Raw genomic sequence first — 18,821 nt, forward strand, 5'->3', positions numbered from 1 at the left:
TCAATCGACTTTTCCAGTAAACAGGAATACAATGGCCCCCACTCTAGAACTAACCCAAAATGACGGGTATTACACCATTAGTGACTTAAACATGGAGCCCGAGCTACATGATGAGATTAGGAAGAAATAGTTACTTGATCCTAAAGTTCGGGAGTAGAAGGATGTACTGGAGAAGAGTATGACATCGAGATTCATTATTTATGTTGATGGTAGTGTTCGATTTGATGATAGATGGTGTGTGCTTAGTGATGACGAGCATAAGAGGACGATCATGACTGACGCTTATTGTACACCTTATTCTGTACACCCTGGGGGTGATAAGTTGTACAAGGATTTGAAGAAGACATTTTGGTGGTTAGGTCTGAAGAAGGAGGTGGCAGAATTCTTTGCTAGGTGTTTGATTTGCTAGAGGGTCAAGGTTGAGCATCGTAGACCCCAAGATAAGATACAGTCACTTGAGGTGCCTAAGTGGAAGTGGGAGTGGGAGTCAATGTCCATGGATTTAATTGGTGGGTTGTCGAGGACGCAGAAGGGTAATAACATTATTTGGGTGATCATTGATCGAATTACCAAGTTAGCTCATTTCATTCAGATAAAAGATACTTGGAATAAGATCGAGTTGGCTAATAGGTATAGGAAGAATATGGTGAACTTGCTTGGGGTACCGAAAGACATTGTATCACATCGGGATTCCAGGTTTATATCCAGAAGAGCTGCAAGATTCCATGGGCACTACTTTAAAAATGAGTACGGCATTCCATCCAGCGATCGATGGACAAACAGAGAGGACTATTCAGACTTTGGAGGAAATGCTACGAGCTTGTGTAATGGAGTTTGGAGGTACTTGGGATGGCATCATTCAAGCCATTATATGGGATGAAGTTTAGGAAGCCGGTGTATTGGGATGACAGTTCGGAAACGATGTTTTTTGGACCATAAATGGTTCAAGACATGATAGAACAGGTGCATCTAATCCGAAAAAAGATGAAGGCGGAGCAGGATCAGTAAAAGAGTTCTGCGGACTTGTATCGTCATGAAATAGAGTTTGAGGTGGATGACAAAATCCTATTGAAGGTGTCACTAATGCGTGGAGTGCTGCGATTTGGCAAACGAGGGAAGTTGAGCAAAAGGTTTATAGGTCCTTATGATATTTTGGACAGGATCGGGGTAATGGCTTATCATTTTGCACTACCGCCGACACTTAACCAAGTTCACAACGTATTTCATATGTCGCAGCTACGGAAGTATATAAGTGATCTGACACATGTACTTGAGGTAAAGACGATTGAACTAGATGATGCACTAACTTATGTGGAAATACCTAAACAGATCTTAGATCAAAAGGTGCGCAAGACAAGGAATGGTGAGACTATATTACTAAAAGTGTTATGGTCTAATCATAACATGGAAGAGGCCACATGGGTACCGGAGGAGGTAATGAAGGAGCGCTATCCACATCTTTTTGAGCATGTATGTCTGGTTACGAGGTCGTAACCTTATTTCTAGGGGTAGGAGATGTCACTACTACTTTTATTTGTTTTTGTGTACACTTTGGTTATCATTTTAGAGGTATTTTGGTTTGGTATAGGGCTTTTTGGATCTGTTGTACAGATTGGTTGTAAGTCGGAGTTGGAGAAGTTTATATTATGCAGGTATGAGTGTGAACTTCAAGGACGAAATTCATTTCTAAGGAGGGAAGACGATAAAACTCCGCATTTCTGCAATGTGGCACTCGGTCGAGTAAAGGGGTCACTCGACCGAGTGCGTCTTACTCGGGAGAGTACGGTTGATCGAGTTAGTGTTTAAGGAAGTTTTGGAGTTTTTGAGCCTTCTTATCTTGGTGCACTTAGTCGAGTGGGTTGGGCACTTGACCTAGTAGGTACCACTCGACCGAGTGGCCAGTCTGGGAGTTAATTTTTCCGCGGTTTGATTAAGGTGATTAAGGGAGGTTTTATAAAGTCTTTTACTCAATTTAACCGTCATTTTTAACCTAAACATTTCTGAAACTCTCTCTAATCACACTCCTAATCTTCTAGCTAGGATTTAGTCGTTTGCATTCGGGATTTAACTTTTCTTCGTGCCCATGATGTTGTAAGTCTCGATCTCCATTCCTTATTTATGTTGTAATTGACCTAACCTTAATTTGGGTGGATTGGTGGAGTTGTGGTGGTAATTGTTATAGAGATTGTTGTAGTAATTGTAGTTGCATTGTTCTTGTAGGTGACGACTTCGTAGAGGAACAGTTCTAATTGTCTTTCGTGCTTGTGTCATATTTGCGAATAAGGTAGGGTTTCCCTACTCACTACAGTTGTATGGTTAATTGTAAGATTGTTTATCTTTATATGATTATGTGATTAATGTGGAATCGTGGTTACTATTTTGTTGATGATGGTGATGGAGGTTGTGATTGAGATTTTGAATCAATGTTGGGAGATTGACTTCACCCCATGTATCGCTCCTTGTGACTCCCGTCAAAAGGGGGTATGCATATTAATGATCTAGGTTCGCTCGTTGCGATGAGCGGAAATTCTGATGTTTGGTGATGTGGTCTGAAATCGTCAGGGGTTGGTTACTTGTTCCGATGGGAACTAGACTACTCATTGCGATGAGAGGCACTAGTGTCCGCGCTGCCGTTGGACAAAAGTTACTATGAAGTTTGGGGTTGATGGTGATTAGAACGGATTGTTGATGTGGAATTATATGTGAATGTTTCATTGCTTATGATTAATTGTATAGTTGTACTGAACTTCGTATGTTTTCAAAACTGTGGTGAACCATTTGATATTTTCGGCAAATGGGGAGCAGTGAGTCTAGCAGGTGTTGATGATTAAGCTTATGTGCGGGATTTGATTGGGCACCTGGCAAGTCATTCTATTTGTAGCTTTCACTGAGTCTAGTAGACAGTTGATTATGTTTCATTTGATGAGTTGTATTTGGATTTGAGAATTTGTATTTCGTATTATTACTACTTTCATTTAATAAGTATTCTTAAACTTTTCTCGAATGGTCTGTTTGATATGTATTGTCTCAGGCAACCGAGATTGTAATACTCGTGTTTACTAAGGTCTTGCCAAAGGCTCCTTGGTAAATGGGGGTGTTATATCTAACGTTTATTTCAATGGTGTAGCTGGTACTATCATGGCAGATATCATCCAAGTCTCTGGTTTCAGAAAAGGTGAATTGCCTTTAATTTCAGATACCTTGGTGTACCCATCTCATCCAAGAAGCTGTCCAAAAATGAGGGGATGAAGCTTCAGTGACAAAATTACTTCTAGAATCAGATCTTGGGAGGCAAGGCAACTTCATACGCTGGAAGATTGGCCCTTATAAATTCTATTCGTACCAGTCTTCATTCATATTGGCCAGGTATTTTTCTCATCCCAAATGGAATTATGAATAAAATTGATGCCATTTGTCGTAAATTTCTTTGGGGATGGCAAGACAAATATATGAAAACTCCAAAAGTTAGCTAGGACAAGTGTTGTACTCCTAAGGATTAGGGTGCTTGAGTATAAAACACTCTAAGCTATGGAACAAGGAAATGTTGGGGAATTACACTTGGTGGATTTTTAGTAAGAAGGATCATCTTTGGGTGAAGCGGATTAGCAATGTCTATATGAAAGAAGGTTCCTAGACTAGCTACACTCCCCATAATGACAGTAGTTTGTCTTCGAAAAAAATTATTTATATCTTGTCTACTTTTTCAAATGCTTATACCAACAATAGCTGGCTGGGAACTGATAAGCCGTACTCTGTTTCTGCTGGTTATGGGTGGTTAAGAGATCCTCAGCCTAGGGTTCAGTGGAGACATATTTGTTGGAACTCCATAAACATACCTAAATGGTCCTTTATTTTCTAGGCTGTCAAATATAAGAAATTGCTCATAAAAGATTGATTATGAAAGATGGGCATTCAACATGATCCTTTGTGTTTTCTGTGTGGAAATGGTGATGAGAGCCACGACCATTTGTTCTACGATTGCATCTTCAGTATCGTATGTGCCACTCATTTGTAAAATCAGTTACAAGTTGTTCTCCATCCTAGCAACCTGGTGCACTGGAATTCCAAGGGGAGAAGCAGAAGCCTTGTTCAAAGGCGCATTGTTTGTGCTTATTATATAGGGCTCACATATTTTACTTGACGTATGAGAAATAAGGTAAGAGTATATCAACTTGTGATTCATCCTAAGATTATTGTGAAATCTGTCACCAAAGCTGTATTGGGCTGATTTTGGAGCCGCAACACCAAGCCTGTTAGTAGTAGAGATAAGAAATGGTTACAATCTTTGTTAGGATAAGATCTATGTGACTATATCATGGCTGTTAGAAATTTGTATACGAAATATTTGTGATGTATCATTTTTTATATGATTAATTGATAACAATACTCTGAACTATGGGGTTGCCACTTAAAATACTCTGAACTCTTATTTAACTACAAATATACCCAACAATAACCCACCTTCACTTTTACTAAAATAGATTAACTGGTGACCTAATTAGCAGGTCACCTTTATCCTTAAAGGTAATTTCCCCCCTCTTTCCCTGTCATTATCACAAACTCTTAATTCCCTTTCATCTCCTTTCATCTCCTTTCCTCTCTTTTCCACCATTGACGCCTGAACTTTTTCCAACACCATTTTTGATTTCGATTTTCCTCATTGATGAATCGCACTGTCCTTGCGTCTGTGATTTTATTTTTCTTCTAATAATTAATGGCGAAAACTGTTGTTGATCCATCAACGACTAAGGTAAGTCTCCATTTCTTCTTTTATGGTCATTTTATTTGAATAATCTCAATTATTGTGTTGTTATTGTTTAATGTTTCAATGTGGCAATTAAATTTCGATTTTTCATTTTCGCCTTTTTTTATTAGGGTTTGTTCTTTCTAATCTTGAGTTGTAATTGCAATTAATTGATTATATATTGATGTTGGATATAGGATAATGCTTTAGCTGCTGTGACTTTGAAAATTTGGCATGGGGGCAGTTTTAAGATGGAAGAAAAGCCTTTGGTTTATCTTGGTAGAATTTTTAGGACAACGTCTGTTGATCCTGATGAGATGGGTTGGTTTACTTTGGTTGAGGAAGCTGCAAAATGTGGGTTTAAGAGGGATGTAGATGGTATGTTCTTTCTGAATTCAAATGAGGGTTTAAAGAGAGTATTGGATGATAGGGATGCACAGTTAATGTGTACTTTGGGTGAGCTCCAAAGAGTTGTGGATTGCTATATTATACCTGAGAAAGATATTAGTCAATTACTGCATTGGATAGAGGTTATTGATAGTTGTGTTGTTGTTAATAAGGCCACTAAATTAATACCTAGGAGAAAGGTGAATGAGGAAAGAGCATCTCTTACCACTGAGAAAGTTGTTGCTTTTGAAAAGGAGGGACCACCTGTGTCATCTTCCTCATTTATAACTCAGAAAAAGACAACCTTATCTGCTCATAAAACCAGATCTCATTGTTCTGAAAAAAATGCCAACAAAACAGTTCTAAAATCTCCCCAAAAGTGCTCAAGACCACCTGTTGAAAAATCTCAGTCAAAACCATTGTCACCTCTTGAAAAATCCCACTCAAAAACAAGATCCAGTGTTGGAAAATCCCCAAAAAATAGTACTCAAACCTCACCCAGATTTGTTTCCAAACAAAAAATTGTTGAAAAATCATATGAGAAAACAGCTCCAAATACTGAAGAAATCTCTGAGATTCAGCAAACAGTGAGTGATTATCCTGAACCATATTTTGATTTCAACGACATTAGAATAGCAGATCTGTTTAATGAATATCAGGAAAATGCTGATAGGGCAGCTTTGAATGGTGATGAGGAGTGTACTGAGGGTGAAAAAGATGATCCAGGTTATGAGCCTGAAGAGGATGTAGGAGAAAGTGATGATGAGGATGAGGAGAGTGAAGAAGATGATGTTCAACTTGAAGATGATTTAAATGACATTGACTATAATGATGATGAATTGCATGAAGCAAGAGTGAAACTGTTAGCTTGGAATGCAAATGCCCTAAAAATTGCAAACCAAGTACAACTTGAAGCTGCATCTTGTAAGCTGAATGGAAAAGAAACTTTGACTTCACCTACTTGTTCAAAAAAAGCTGATGTACACCTGAGTGATTATGATGAAAGTGGAGATGAGGAAAACACTCCTGGGGAGAGTGATGAAGAGAGTGTCCCTAGAAAAAGGAAGTCTTCTAGTGTCCCTGTAGTGAATGAGAGAACAGACTACTTGAAACTAAAATGGTGTGTGGGAATTAGATTTGCTACCACTGACTTGTTCAAGGAAGTCATGTGATTAGGTATGCGAGAGCTCGGGGAGGGATCTTACTTTTGATATAAGTGATAAAGCCAGGGGAAAAAAATTTAGGGTTAGATGTAAAAAAGGGTGTCCTTTCAAACTATATGGTAGTTGGGACAATAAATCAGCAGCTTTTCTTGTGAAGACAGTTGATCCTCAACACACTTGTCAAAGTACAATGGAGAGTAACAGACAACTTAAATCAACTTGGTTAGCAAAACAGTTCCTTGATGTTTTTAAAGCTAAACCACATTGGCCAGCCAAAGACATCATAGATACTGTTAGGAGAGCATATAAGGTTATAATTAAGAAAAATCTTGCTTACAAAGATAAGTACTATGCTCATAAAATGCTCCATGGGTCAATGAAAGAACATTACAGCAAGTTAGGGAGTTATGTAGCTGCTCCTGAACAAGGAAACCCAACCAGTGTCTTCACTTTGTATACCAACCCAAACATAACCTCAAATCCTGCAGTGTTTCAAAGGTTATTTGTATGTTTTGATGCCCTCAAGCAAGGGTGGCTGCTTGGTTGTAGGAAACTACTATGTGTTGATTCTTGTTTTTTGAAGACTTTTTTGGGAGGTCAGTTAATGGCTGTTATTGGAAGACATGGAAATGAACCAATGTTTCTAGTAGCTTGGGCAGTTGTTGAGGGTGACAATAATAAGAGCTATGAGTGGTTTTTCCTGCAATTGAAAAATAGCTTTGGAGAAGTAGATGGAGATGGGTGGACCTTCATTTCAGATGAACATCAGGTTTGTCATAATCTATTTTTTAGCTAGTATTATTTGTTGCCTTGGTCTATTTTATTGTTTTTTATGCTAAGTTTGTTTAAATATCAGAGTATTGCGACAATGATTGCTAAAGAATTCCCTAAAGCAGAACATAGGCATTGTGCTAGGCATATATTTGCCAATTGGCACAAGACCTATAAGGGTGATGAAATGAAGCTTCTTTTCTGGAACTGTGCAAAGGCATACAATGAGGCTGATTTTAATGATGCTTTAGATGATATTAGGGAGGTTGACCATAAAGCTGCTGAAGCTTTCATAGCTTGTAGGCCAGATCTCTTTTGTAGGGCATTCATTCAAACTCACACAAAAAATGATGTTATAGTTAACAACATGGCTGAAACATTTAATGCTTACATCATTGAGGCTAGATACAAACATATAATTAACATGCGTGAGGAGATTACGACAACCTTAATGCAAAGAGGTTACTGGACAAAAACAAGAGATGGAGTCTAGTACCCATGTTGTTTGTCCAAATGTGCAAGCATTACTAGAAGTGGAGAAGGACAAAGCTGCAGAATGTAGAGTGGCAGTTTCTACCCCTACAGTATTCCAAGTGTCCCATGGTATAGATGTCTTGACTGTGGATTTGGAGGCAAGGAGTTGTACATGTAGAAAATGGGATTTGACGGGTATACCTTGCTTTCATGTTGTGGCTGCAATCTTTGATATATCTGCTCTTGCAGAGGATTATGTCCATGAGATGTATAAAAGAAAGGCATATTTGAGAAGTTACAACATGTCCATAAGTCCTTGTCCTGGCCAGAGACATTGGCCAAAGGTAGAGTTGCCACTGAATCCTCCCCCCATAAAAATAGGACCTGGTAGGCCTAGGAAGAAAAGAAGAAGGGCCCCACATGAAAACCCTAAAAAACCAGGAAAGCTGACTAAGCATGGTATTGAGATGTCTTGCTCTGTTTGTAAGTCAAAATCCCATAATAAAAGAAAGTGCCCTGACAAACACAAAGAAGTAGCACCTGCTCCAAAGAGGCCAATGGGAAGACCAAGGAAATCAGGTGCAGCAGAGGCAAATGAAGCATCACAACTTGCCTCTGAGGTTCACCATACAGCAACAGCCCAACCAACAAGGCTTGGAAGGGGAGGAAGAGTGATTAGGATTGCCAAAGGAGTTGCTGCAAGAGGGAGAGGAAGGGGTGGTGTAAGGGGTGGTGGAGTAAGAGGTGGTAGGGTAAGTACCTCTTTGAATGAATCAATATCTGATAACAATGTTTCCTAGTTGTACATGTTAAAATCTCATAACAGTTTACCATGTTAACATTGCAGGCCCCTCAAGGATTTGGGGTGCTCATTGATGAATCAGGGAATGCTTATACAAATGTAAATTTGCTTATTTGATAATCCATTCTATTTTTATTGCACTTAAACTGGCAAAAAATAGTACTGATCTTTCATTGTTATGTTATTGACAGGTTGTGGGCAGTAGTTCAGGTCCAAGGAGCATTCTTGTTGGAGAAAGTACTCAGCAATCAGTCAATCAGTGAACCAGCAGACCAGTTGAAGTTCAGTTGCTTACATGTCAAAGGAGCATCATGTAGTTTAGTTGTTATGTACTCTTAGATATCAAACAAGTTGTTATGTACTGAAGTTGTTAGGATTCACTAGATAACAGACATGATGTTGTGGGAATATTGCCAGAATGCTATGTTTTGAGTATCTGTTTTCATATAGATCTTTTGAATGCTATGAAATGAAACAAGTTGTTTCAAATGAAATAGAATTGTATTCCTTCAAAAAATTATTTTCATACATTATTGCACAATTACAATCAAACTTTAAACATCCAACTAAATGCAAATATTACCCAAGAAATTATTAATCCAAACATTACAATTTTTTCCCCTTTTGAATATTTATCTACTTCACCCTTCAACACAATCACTTCTAATCTGAGTTTCTCATTCTTCAAATTCAGTTTCTTCAATTTTTAATCATAATTCTTCAATAAAAACTCCACTTCAGTTGGCATTGTTCTTGAACCAATTTCCACATGCTTCTCTTCCTCCAATTGAAAAAAACGACAACCATTATGCTGTACCAAATACATCAACAAAAAAAAATTCATCAAAAACACCCTCCTACAGATCTGAGTACATACAACCAATTAAAAGGATTTTAATTTAATTAAACTACTTACCGGCCATAGAGGACACCCATAAAACTTCTTTCCAACATGTGAACCCTTCGTCGCCGTCTTCTTAACTGCAGCGAGGTTATGGTAGGAAAAAACGTCACTTTCACTTCTACAACTTGAAAATCATGATGACCGCTGCATTTAAGGGAGAATTTCAAGGGCAAATTGTGTTGTAATGGAGGAGAGAGAAAGAAAAAAAATTAAATTGAAGTGATGAAAATGAATCAGTGAAGAAGAAGATGATAATTAGGGAAGAAGAAGTTGATGAATATAAAGGGGAAAGGGGAAAGTAGTGGGGCCTACCGTCTAACCTGTTACAACAGGTTAAAAAAAAAGACCATTTCTATTCAAAGTGAAGGTGGGTTATTGTTGGGTATATTTGTAGTTAAACAAGAGTTCAGAGTATTTTAAGTGGCAACCCCATAGTTAAGAGTATTGTTATCAATTAATCCTTTTTTATATCAATATACTTACCTTTTACAAAAGGAAAAAAAAAACTCATTTTTTAGAGGATAGTTATATTTGGCTTTATCTTCTCTTATGGAAAAATTCATATGTGGTTCATCATATCTTTTTGTTAATTGTATTAATTTTATAATTTAAGCATGTGTTTAAGGTACAAGTGGACGATATGCGTCTATTTATCTCATTCGACAAGTCGTAAATCTTTGGGCGCGAAAAGCCCATTTTAGCCTAAACACTCTCATTTGGGCTGGGTTTGGGCTCACAAAATAGACCCATTCATTTGGCCCGGCCTAGCCTAGCCCTATAAACGGGCTATTTTTTTGGTCCTAGCCCGGCCCATTCCCGCATGAGTCCGGCCCATGATCACCTCTAATGAGGAGGTATGCGTTGCACATCTACACACTTCAAGTCTAAAGGGTATTCGTGTGAGCATAAGATCATTGATTGAGCATCAACATACAATCACCTTAATGTTTCGATTAAGATATCTTCTCACATAGTATGAGCACCCGCGTGACTAAGAGGCCACATGCTCAAAATCGGGGAGCGCTCGATATCTCATAATCTCATAATTGAGTTTCCATACATGATATAGATGAGCCTGTGCACTAACCACTCTTTAAGCGCAATGGTATTTAAAAAAGTGAAGGGGCATATCAGGATGTTAAAATATTGATTGTATTTTAAATATAACGTTAATGTTTTGGTTGAGATGATCTTCTCACAGGCCTTCCCGTAATGATCAGAGCAAAAATGACCCACTAACAGTACATCTGAAATCAAAATTCCCTATCGTGACCGAAGTTATATAGCATGCCTCCAATGACACGAGTCAAACTAACACAATATGACAGTAAGTATGTAACACGCTCGATATAACGCACAACCCAATTGATCCGACATAACCCTAACTTGAATTACCCATTGCCATGTCACTCGTGCCCAATCATTACTCGTGCACTGTCTTGTTGGTTCTCCAATTCAACTGCCACAACTCAATACAGTAAATTACAAGCAATTTAAGTCAACACACCTAACAGCGGATAGAAAAGACATGACAACTTAAGCTAAGGGATAATTACAAAAATTGAGCTCTTCAGATTCCAGAAGAGGTAAATTGTAAAAAAAAAAAATGCAATGTCTTGTTTCTCTCCATTTCCTCAAAATAAATAGAGAGGTCATTTTCTTTTGATGGTGCAGATCGTATTCGGGTATCATTAAACGGCTCAAAATTTATGGGTAAAAATAAAGGGATAATGAAATTTAGTGGAAAAAAATATTATTAAATGAATTTAAGAGGGGAAATGGAGAGCAAATGGAGAGAAATAAATGGAGAGAATCCATTCTCGTCTAAATCCCACATTAATCATAATCCACTCACAACCAATCATATTTCACATTTTCATATATTTTTTTTGTTTGACAGCAGTAAAGAAAAGCATACCAACATAATGTTCGGGCATACAATGACCTTATTACACTCATAAGTAAACATAACTACGATAAAACAATAAAGAATTAGCAAAAGACAGTGTCGGGAAGCAAAATCAGGTTGGTGGAGTACGAAAAAGTTGGGGCGAGTCTCCTTATCCATGTCCTGCAAGCATCTAAAATCTCTTGAAAGTCCCTCAAGCGAGTGAGTAGCGGAGCGACGATGGCGTGGTGTACTTACGCCACAAGAGCGTAGAAATGAATGGTGGATAACAGACAAAGGCTGATTCCGATGGAGCATGGACTCCTACACCAAGACAAACGAACTCGACTATCACACGACCGGCGGATCAACAAACCCAGCATGCACACAAACCATGTCAAGGAATACCCCTCATCCAATCTTCTGTCCATATTTGCTTTCAAGCAACGTCTACAGACGGATCCAACCCGAACCAGACACCAGTCTTCCTTAACTAGAACTAAAACCCCAGGGATAGCGGGACAGGACACCCGAGACATCCGTGAAGAGTCAGCGATCGCCAACAACCCAAGGATACAGGGACAAGACACCCAAAACATCCTTGAATGAATGGCTAAAATTATTTGAACTAACATGAAACTACCTAAAGAAAATTTAAACATCAGAAGGTTGCAAAAGAGACCACCGCATCCGACCAAACCAACACTAACTGCCAGGCCGCTACTCAACCCAACCGTGACACTTCATAATCCCAACCCAAAAACAACCTTCCACCGTAGACTCAATCCAAACGAAAAGATGGACCCAACGAGCACAACAGGACCACCGAAACTGGGCAGTCATACAAAGGGACCACACGAAAACCCAAACCAAATCACAATTCTCAAAAGCAGCCTCCCGAGACCACAGCCAGACATGCAATAAAACCAACAAAGTCCAACCAAGAAACTGACTCGAGACCCGAAAACAACGACCAAAAACCGGACAAGTAACAGACAAGGCAGAGAACCGATAGATGGAGGAATTGGGGGGATCACCAATCGGTCCCAAATTGCAACTGACACAAGGGACTCACCAGACAACGGACCTATTGGTGGGGAAAATGGGGGGATCACCAATCGGTCCCAAAACAGTCCCGACAAGCAAGCACAACACAATAAAGGAAGGCCTGACACCTACAACGCCAACACCGACCAGCAAGACAGAAAACAACCAAGGACAAAGGGCCTTACCAGCGGTGGGGGACGGGGCGAGGGGAAGGGGGAACACACTCTGACCAAGGATGCATGCAAGACCGGCGCAGACAAGGCGGAGAATCGGCGGAAATGGTGGCCATGTGAATTAACAACCTCGAACAATACAACCAATCGGTCAAACAACAAACCTGATTGTCAACCGACGCGACGGAAAGAGAGCCACGGTGGACGAAGTTAAACTTAGTTGCCACTAATTTGTCTACTATAACTCCCACTTTAAACTCAACTGCCTTCCTCAAATCAGCACTAGAAAATTTTCAACTTTTTTCGAGCAATTGATCCCACTATAGACGCATATATCCGTCTAAAGTGAAAAATCGGTCAAATATGCTTAAAGTTGTGATATTTTTGGGGCCCACCATGAACTTTGTGTTTGTCTTATGTTTAAGTGAGTGGATATTTTGTAACACCCCGTAAATTTGAAAATCTTTATTATATTTTAAAAGTAATATTTTAATCTATTTTAATTTAATATTAATTTATTTGAAATAAAATTTATTTAATAAAATATAATCTTATTTTATTTTGAAGAAATGTAATTATTTTTGATAGTTTAGAAATGTTTAAAAGTGATTTAAACTATATTTAAACTTTTTCCTTTGATAAAATAGATTTCGGATAAAAGTCGTAAAATTGGGATTTTCTATTTCTTACGGTCGTTGGGTAAACGAGTTTGGATATTGGGCATATGAGTACTTAATATTTTAGTAAAATCGTGTTTAAGAACTTTAATATTCTCGAAAATCGCGTTCGACGCATATTTCTAATTATCGTCGAAATAAACCCAAAACGTAAACAATTGACCACCTTCCCACACCATTTGGATCGACCACCTACCCCCATTTGTCCCCTCTTTCAATTTTCATTTCCTCCATAATTCACTATCTCTCTCTCTCTCTCTTCCTTTCATCAAACACCAAATTCATCTCAAAAATTCTCCTTACAATTCCTAAATCCACCATAAATCCATCATTTCTCCACCAAATCTCATAAAAACTATATATTTGGAATCCTCTCATCAATCATCATCTCCTAGTAAGCTTTATTTTCATTTTTCCCAATTTTGTTTTAAGACTCATCTTCTAGGGTTTTCGAATTTAAGCTTAATAATTGTGTTTTTGTTGTTCTTATAGGTGAAGAATATGATGATGAGTTAGGAGACTCATATATTGTGGAAGATGATGCATACTTTTGGGTTTTAGAAGCTTTCTCAAGTTATTACTTGTCTCTTTGCTAGCTTAAGGTAACTATTCCGAGTTACTCGACGAATTAATGTCACATTAGTAGTTGTATTTGTTGTTTGTTGTTGTTTGTTGTCGTTTGTTGTTGTTTGTTGTTGTTTGAGAAGATCTTGTTGATAAATGAATGAATTGAGTAAGATGAGTATGCTTATGTTTAATTTATGTTACCCATTTGTATATTATTGTTTGGAACAAATTTGGATGAGGAATTATGTGTTGTGACAAGTCCGTGTTTTGGCTGGAACGCGTCATTACCGGACCGAGACGGTTTCCAATGTTTCCAAAAATATGACAGATTGAACAGCATCGAAAAATTAGGTGGTTTAGCCACTTGAATCACTCAAATCGGAATCCGTATGAGTAAATGGCGTCGTTTTATCGATTAAAAATTTATAGAAAAGTTTACCCTTGTGTGAGACGGTTATTTATGCTATTTTATTATGCGAGAATTTTGTGGAATTAGTTATTTTGTAAGTTGGAATGTTTTCTTTATGTTGATAGTGTTCACATGATAGGAATTGGAATATTACATGAGAATGATATTGTAATGAATGTTGTGATTTGGGCCAAAGTAGGCCAAGACTCTGAGCTTGGCCAGATTGACCAAACGAGTTTGGTCAAACTAGGTTTATACCGGTCAGCCTCGATTTGACCGATGACCCGTCGCGGGACTCGGGTCGAGGGTTTGTCTTTGAGGTGAGATTGGTTGTTATTGGATGTTTTATGTTGATGCCTTGATATTTGTGATTATCATTTTACACGTTGGTTGTTGGATGCTTTGGATGCCTTATGCTTGAGCCTTGTTGCCTCTTTGCCATTTTAGCTTGTTCTCATGGATTATGGTACTGTTGTTAGCTAGAATTTGGATTATTATTGATATTGGAGATATTGTTGGATTGTCAGCTGAATATGCTCTTGCGTAGCCTTTCATATGCTAGGGTGTGTATGATCATTTGTGTGTGCAAGTTTGGACTCTTTGCCCCTCTTATGGTTAATTGAGTGTCCTACTTGTCTTGTGTGGTGTGGGCTAAAGTATTCAAGCTGGGACTAGGTCCTAGGTGAGTATTTCGGCCTTCGCCATAGATAGGCCATTATAGTCTTTGACGAGTGTATGCTCACCGCTTAATAGCCTTTGTGTCTTAGCTTGGTGGGTTTATATCCAAGTTGGGGCATGACCTCCTGACGTACTCTTAGGAGTATGTGGTCAGTTTAAGTACTAGCCAACCCTTTGGTGGACTCCTTAGGGGTACTCATGTGTTGTTATCATGGGTCTTGGATGCGGTAGTTTTCCGCATGTCGCTAGGTCTGCGCAGGTTTAGGACTAGGGTGTTTACCTTACCTCGTGGTATAGACTCGAGTTACAGAGTGACTATTGACGGTACTAGGAACTTATGCCTGTCTCTAGATATATTGTCCTTTCTTGTTTGATGATTCTATGAATCATAGAAGGTGAGATGCAAGCCGGCTATGGTTGATAGAGTTTGCATTCCTGGATGTTATGTGATTCACATGATAGTGTAGTATGAGTCGGTCTAGTATTCACATGCTAGGACTATGTGTTGTTATATTGTTGTTCACATGATAAGCACGATTGTCTAGCATCTATATTCTAAGGCTATGTATTATTCATATTCATATTCTTATATTTACATGTTATATTAATTATGACATTTCGTGGCTGGGAGAACTCGGAGTTACTCCCCACTGACTGTGGCTTTCGTATTTGTATAAAATGCGATTGACAGGTAGGTGATGCATATATGGGGTACATAGACGAGCTAGCGAGCAAAGTAACCTTGGGACCTAGATTGGCTTTATTTTATTGTGACCCTTAAACACTTTTTATGTTATATACTTTTAGGGACATATGTCTCCCTTTTCATATTTGGGTTGTATAACTTTGTTTCGCGACTTTAGCGATGTTTTATTTATGAGATTTATTTTAGACCTTGCATGTTTGATACCTTCCCATTTGGATATTTTTATAACAGGTTCAGGTTTCGTTTTCGGTTTTAAAAATTACAGGTTTTTAACCAAATGAACCTATTACAAACATATCCATGCAGTTTTTATCTAGAATTATGTGTTTACTTTTCCGCAATGAATGAGGGTGTCACATATTTGCTCTGTCTATAACTATAGACGGATATCTTCTGTCTTTAATGAGAATTTATGTTTTTCGAGATATGATCGTCCTATGTCCCATTTTCGTGTTATAAATTGTATCTCACTACCTTTATCTTATGACACATAATCATCTTATGATATTTACATAATTGTTTTCTATGTCTAATGTTTATGTGCTAAATAGAGCGGTAATGTGACACAAAATGGGACATGAAAATAGGACAGAAAATTCGGACTCTCTTTTTTATCCTATACTTTTGTCTCCTATATATTTAGAGCATGTACCTCAAACTTAGGAACAAACATAACAAAGTATCATTCTCTCTTACTTTCTACATTTCTACTCATATTCTGTCTACAACTTCATATATAATTTCATGGCGGTTTCCTCGGTTAAGTGTGAACTAAGAGTCATAGTAGCTAAGAATGTCGAAACAACGTCGAAAGGAGCCATCTTTATCAGATGTTATATTTCTGCAGGATACAACAGAAACACAGGGGCGGTCATGGGCATGTCAATTCGGCCCGCCGCACTGGGTCCCAAGCCCATCAGGGGCCTCCACTCGAATAGAAAGATATAAAACTAATTGATACGCATGAAATTTAGTGGTTCTTGTGTTGATGCATTGGTAGGGAGGAAGTCATTGATAAATCCATTAATTGCAGAAGGTCTCTGGTTCGATTTCCTTTGAGGCTATTTTTTTTTCTTTTTTTTTTATTTATTAAATGGCAAACATTAGTATTAAATGGCAACCAACTTTTACATTAGTTTAATATTATATGTGATTTATTTATTTTATTGTGGTAATTTCATATATTTATTTACCATGAAAAATGTCATTTCAAAAAATAACTCTTATTACGAATATTTTATTACCCCATTTTTTCGATTTAATCTTTTTTATCAATTATTGTTTCAAAAAATATAATGGTAATAATCAGCTAAATGAAAAAATAGATCGATAATATGATTTGTTTACACGTCCTGAATGCATTATGATAATACGCCGTATAATGTTTCTCGAATTTATTAGTTCAACACGCTTAATAAATTCCGCTTTTTAAATTTCAATTACTCGGTAATTGATAATTTAATATGACGTTATTGCCAAGTGCTAAAGGCATCAAATATTATGTATGCATTTGTAAGACGTGGAAATTAAATTATGAGATGATTATGACAAGGGTTTTCATAAAATACATCAAAAATTATGTTTGCATATAACTCGAAAAATATGAGACGATTATAACATGGACATTTATATAGCATTCGGAACAGGACCTCAGAATACTATTGGCCGCCCCTGCAGAAACATCCAACTAAACACCTGGGAAATTATGTCATCAGATAAAGAGAGCAGTGGCGGATGCACCTTGTGGCTTGGGAGCTCGGATTCTCTCTAGTACCTATAGGGTACTGGATGGTCCAGTACATAAGTAGATTACTGCCACATGTCCTAGTTAAGAATTAATGGTTAGGATTGTTTGGCTGGATTTATTAACACTTAAAAAAATAAATCAAACGACAACTAATTCTTCCTTACTCCATCTTTTAACCTCCTAATCCATCAAAAAAAAATATAAGAATTATTTGGAACTATATCAATTTATTTATGATTAACAAAACAACATTGTCCATCGTTTCACGATTTCTGCCGAGATTGAGAAAATTGAAGTTTGAAAGTGAGAAAATCCATGGCGGAATCTCTCGACGGAGTGGTGACGGTTTGATGAGGAACGACGGTAGGTGTTTCTCCGTGGATCTCAGGGGGTAGGTGTTTGTAATTGTAGCATGGTTTCATAACACTACTTTGTTCTTCGGTCTCTATTGTTGGTTTAATTGCGGTAACAGAGAAGAACTAGAATCGAAAATAAACGAAATAGAGCAGAAATATAGAACCGTAAGTAGTAGTGCCATGGTAGGAAGCCACTGCCTTGAAAACTATTTGCCCGGTACGACCGTGGTGGCGATCAGCTAGTGCCGGTAGTTCCCCAAGGATCACACTACAGCCTCCTCACTGTCACGCCCACTCGTGATAGAGAGATTTGGAACGATTTTAAGCAATTACCCAGAAAATTTAGAGAATAGAAGAGAAGAGAGGAAGAAGAGTGTGAATGAATATATGAAATGAGTTGAAGGCAGGGTCTTATTTATAGGCAGAACTGGAGCAGTTCAGAAGGAAAAAACGTGCCCCTATACTGCAGCAGTCAAGGCCTGAAGAACAGGAGCCCTTTGCTCACTCACTAACAGTCGGATTGACTGTTTCATATTCTGTTTTGACATCAAAATAGAAGCAGCAAAAACACACACTCTGGACTGGCCCAAAAAGATAGGCATAGCCCGCCGCAGGCAATTGCCAAATCCCAAATCCCGAATCACGAATCCGGATCCGGGCCGGGCTCGGGCACGGGCACAGCGCGCGCGCATGTGCGAGCTGAATTAAGCACCTCGCAAGGCTTCCACAAAAGCCTCCCTTGACCCACTAGTGATAGTGTAAGGTAAGAAGAGATATATAAACACATAAATCTCTCTTTTCCTCACCAATGTGGGACAATTGGAAAAATTAGAAAGGCCTCAAAAGCCCCTATTTCCAACAATCCCCCACTAGGGGCGCCAGAGACAAGAAGGAAAGAATTCTGGGTAAAGGAAGGATTGGATACTTAGGTATCAATATCTTTTGATTTGAATTGACACTTTAGTGCAATGAGGAAACAACTTACTTACAGCGAGAGAATATCTTGCCATTTGAATTCCTAGCTGAGCTTCGGTCGATGCCCCCCACAACACATATCATACCTTCAGATTAAGATCATTCCACGAAAGTGCAACGCACTCTTTTAGAGTTATGCGTTTACATCGGTACTAATAGATGTGTTCAGAAGACTTCTCATAGTTTAATGATCGTTACACCTACGTAGGTGACTCAAGTGCTTCTCAATAGCATTTCTCACATGAGTCATTAAGGACCTAAGTCCACGCTGGTGTATGATCCATCAAGTGCGTCTCAAAATCACCACCATAAAGGCTATGAATCATAAAACGCCATAGGAATATAAGCTTTAG

The 18,821-nt window shown here is 38.3% G+C and overlaps 2 protein-coding genes across 2 annotated transcripts; both read left to right on the forward strand.

The window, feature by feature from the left end:
• The first annotated feature begins 271 nt into the window (after positions 1-271).
• Positions 272-3,260, forward strand: LOC141628674 (uncharacterized). Its single transcript, XM_074441779.1, has 5 exons — positions 272-395; positions 697-840; positions 1,043-1,470; positions 1,612-1,652; positions 3,197-3,260. The coding sequence occupies exons 1-5, from the start codon at positions 272-274 to the stop codon at positions 3,258-3,260; spliced, it is 801 nt and encodes a 266-aa protein (XP_074297880.1).
• Positions 3,261-6,484: 3,224 nt separating this feature from the next.
• On the forward strand, positions 6,485-8,604 carry LOC141628676 (uncharacterized). Its single transcript, XM_074441783.1, has 5 exons — positions 6,485-7,063; positions 7,151-7,526; positions 7,588-8,291; positions 8,387-8,440; positions 8,533-8,604. The coding sequence occupies exons 1-5, from the start codon at positions 6,485-6,487 to the stop codon at positions 8,602-8,604; spliced, it is 1,785 nt and encodes a 594-aa protein (XP_074297884.1).
• The last annotated feature ends 10,217 nt before the right edge of the window (positions 8,605-18,821 follow it).

Source organism: Silene latifolia, chromosome Y (genome assembly GCF_048544455.1).
Source record: "Silene latifolia isolate original U9 population chromosome Y, ASM4854445v1, whole genome shotgun sequence".
NCBI lineage: Eukaryota > Viridiplantae > Streptophyta > Magnoliopsida > Caryophyllales > Caryophyllaceae > Silene > Silene latifolia.